This window comes from Bidens hawaiensis, unplaced genomic scaffold (assembly GCF_021521415.1).
Source record: "Bidens hawaiensis isolate Kalapana, Puna unplaced genomic scaffold, B.hawaiensis_p1.1 tig00016044_1, whole genome shotgun sequence".
Lineage (NCBI taxonomy): Eukaryota > Viridiplantae > Streptophyta > Magnoliopsida > Asterales > Asteraceae > Bidens > Bidens hawaiensis.
In genome coordinates, this window is record NW_027492456.1 from 438,661 (window position 1) to 441,056 (window position 2,396).

The following is a 2,396-nucleotide window of genomic DNA, read 5'->3' on the forward strand; positions in this document are numbered from 1 at the left end:
CATGCCTTCGCAAAATTTTATGCAGGCAATTGCCTTTACCTTTATATAAATCCAATTCCAATGTAAAACAGTTGGTTTATTAAGTTACATTACTGCATGTTATCTGATCATCTCTGGTTCTCAAAAGACTAAAAATGCCAAACTAAATGTTCAACTTTTTTGGTAACTGTGAGTTTTACTGCTGGTACAATATGTTTATATACCATATGTGTTCCAAAGATACGATTTTTTTCCTTTTAAGTAAAACAGATGTGATATACAACAAAAAAGGTGATGGCACATGAGATAACTCCCACTTTTATGTTCACCACTTGACCTGCCCTTGGAGGTTAAATGTTTATTTATTTCTATAACAAATTATAATCTGAGGATTTATTTGAAGTAAGGTTAATGATTTTCCACGTCTAGAAATAGAAAGTTGCCTGTGAATTTTCCGTATTGCAAGCATCACGGAAAGAAAAGAAATACTTACAAACAATTGAAGCATGGTGTTTTAGGTAAATATATACCAATATAGTGACCATCATTGATTTTTTAGGCACATTGATTGTATGATCATGCTTAGATTTCTCATAATTATGCATGTAAAATGTTGGCGCCATGACAGTAAACAGATTCCGAAATAAAGTGGTAATATCTATATCATATATATATCAAAAGCATCAAATACATAAACAAATCATCATACAACAAAACAAAGGAACCCACAAATAATCAACCGGTCCTCATTGAACACTCCGAAATGTGGAAGATCTTGGTTGTAATATACTAGTAGAGGTAACTGAACACATATCACACTATATTATAAAAGCTGCTTTCTAAGGATGAGGTAGAGTAGGGATAGGAAAGTCCTTGGGCAATTCAGGAATTGTTGGCAACACGGGCTTAGGGAATTCTGGCACCTTTGTTACTTCTGGTTTTGGCAGTGTTGGTAGCTCTGGCTTTGGAACATCAGGAATGGTGGGCTTCGGAATCTCAGGAAATACTGGCTTCGGAAGCTCGGGAATTTCAGGCTTTGGAAGCACAGGGACCTCAGGTTTTGGAACCTCAGGAAGAGTGGGCTTCAGAAGCTCAGGATTTTCAGGCTTTGGAACCTCGGGAATCTCAGACTTTGGAAACACAGGAAATGCAGGCTTGGAAAGCTCTGGTACTTCGGGTTTTGGCAGTGTTGGTAGCTCTGGCTTTGGAATTTCTGGAATGGTGGGCTTTGGAATCTCAGGAAATGTAGGTTTGGGAAGCTCCGGGATTTCAGGCTTTGGAACCTCGGGAAGTTCGGGCTTCGGAATGTCAGGGATTGTTGGTTTGGGAATCTCTGGAACTTCTGGCTTCGGAACCTCAGGAATTTCAGGTTTCGGAACCTCAGGAATTTCAGGTTTCGGAACCTCAGGAATTGTTGGTTTGGGAATCTCCGGAACTTCTGTCTTTGGAAACTCGGGTACCTCCAAAAGATTACGTGCCTCAGAAACCATTTTCACACCATTGATTGATGCTAAAGTGACTGAAACAAGAATAATTAGGAAGGAATTGAGGTGGGAACGTGCCATTGTTCTAATGGGATGAAACTTCAACAATAATAAGATCGATGCTAGGAAAGTGATTTTAACTCCGTTTGAGGATGTATAAGTCTGTGTCGATTTTGATTTATATAGAGGAAATGGAAATGTGGAATCTAGACAAAGTAATAAAGTAGATAAGTTTGGTTGGAAATATCGGTAAACTGAGCATGTTAGCTCAACTTCTCCTCTCTACAAATACGTGTCTGAATTGTGGTATATAATAAGTCTGAGCAGGGAGTTGGCGACTTGACTTATAGAGGTTTGAAACAAGTGCCAACTTGTTTATTTATTTGATCATCATATCTTCAGTACCGTAGGAAACATATTTACGTCATTTTGTTAACCTAATTGGCATATGTTTTTATCAGTACTAAAAGTGAACAAAAAATATGCCTGGCAGCATTTTTTTAGTCTTTTGTTAATATTGCAATTGTTAGTCGTTTAAAAATACCATTTAAGTTGAATCGGAATTTTTAACCCTATAGGGGGACAGACGGTATGGGTTCGTGGCCTTGGTCCAAGCAGGAACACCACTCTGTGTGGCTCGGGCCCGTAGAAAAAAGAATCCACTCAAGGGATTGTGACACTGATTTCCTTCAACGGCTAATAATTTCAAGGGTAATATTGGCGTTTTAGTTAAAATATTATTAATATAAACCTATAAATAAATTAACCTGCAGTTTATCCCTTTTCATTTAAGAAAATCTCTATACCCATCTTCACAAAATCTGTAAAAGTTTTAATGTATCATTCCAAAAATCCGACATCTAGCATGTCATCCGGTAGCGATGATGGTGGTCAAGAGGAAGTGAAATTCCTTGGTTTAGTCGCACAAGCGGC

At 37.9% G+C, this 2,396-nt stretch overlaps 1 protein-coding gene across 1 annotated transcript; it reads right to left on the reverse strand.

The window, feature by feature from the left end:
- Window positions 1-818: 818 nt before the first annotated feature.
- LOC143550505 (uncharacterized) lies at window positions 819-1,544 on the reverse strand. Its single transcript, XM_077041139.1, has 2 exons — window positions 1,359-1,544; window positions 819-1,262 (listed from the first exon to the last, which is right to left on the reverse strand). Exons 1-2 carry the CDS (start codon window positions 1,542-1,544, stop codon window positions 819-821), a joined length of 630 nt encoding a protein of 209 aa, XP_076897254.1.
- Between the last annotated feature and the right edge of the window lie 852 nt (window positions 1,545-2,396).

Excerpts from the sequence above, each read along its gene's own strand:
- LOC143550505 (XM_077041139.1), bottom strand. The coding sequence starts at position 1,544 with ATGGCACGTTCCCACCTCAATTCCTTCCTAATTATTCTTGTTTCAGTC. Across the intron at positions 1,263-1,358 it reads CGAAACCTGAAATTCCTGAG|GTTCCAAAGCCTGAAATCCC; the intron begins GTTCCGAAACCT and ends GAACTTCCCGAG.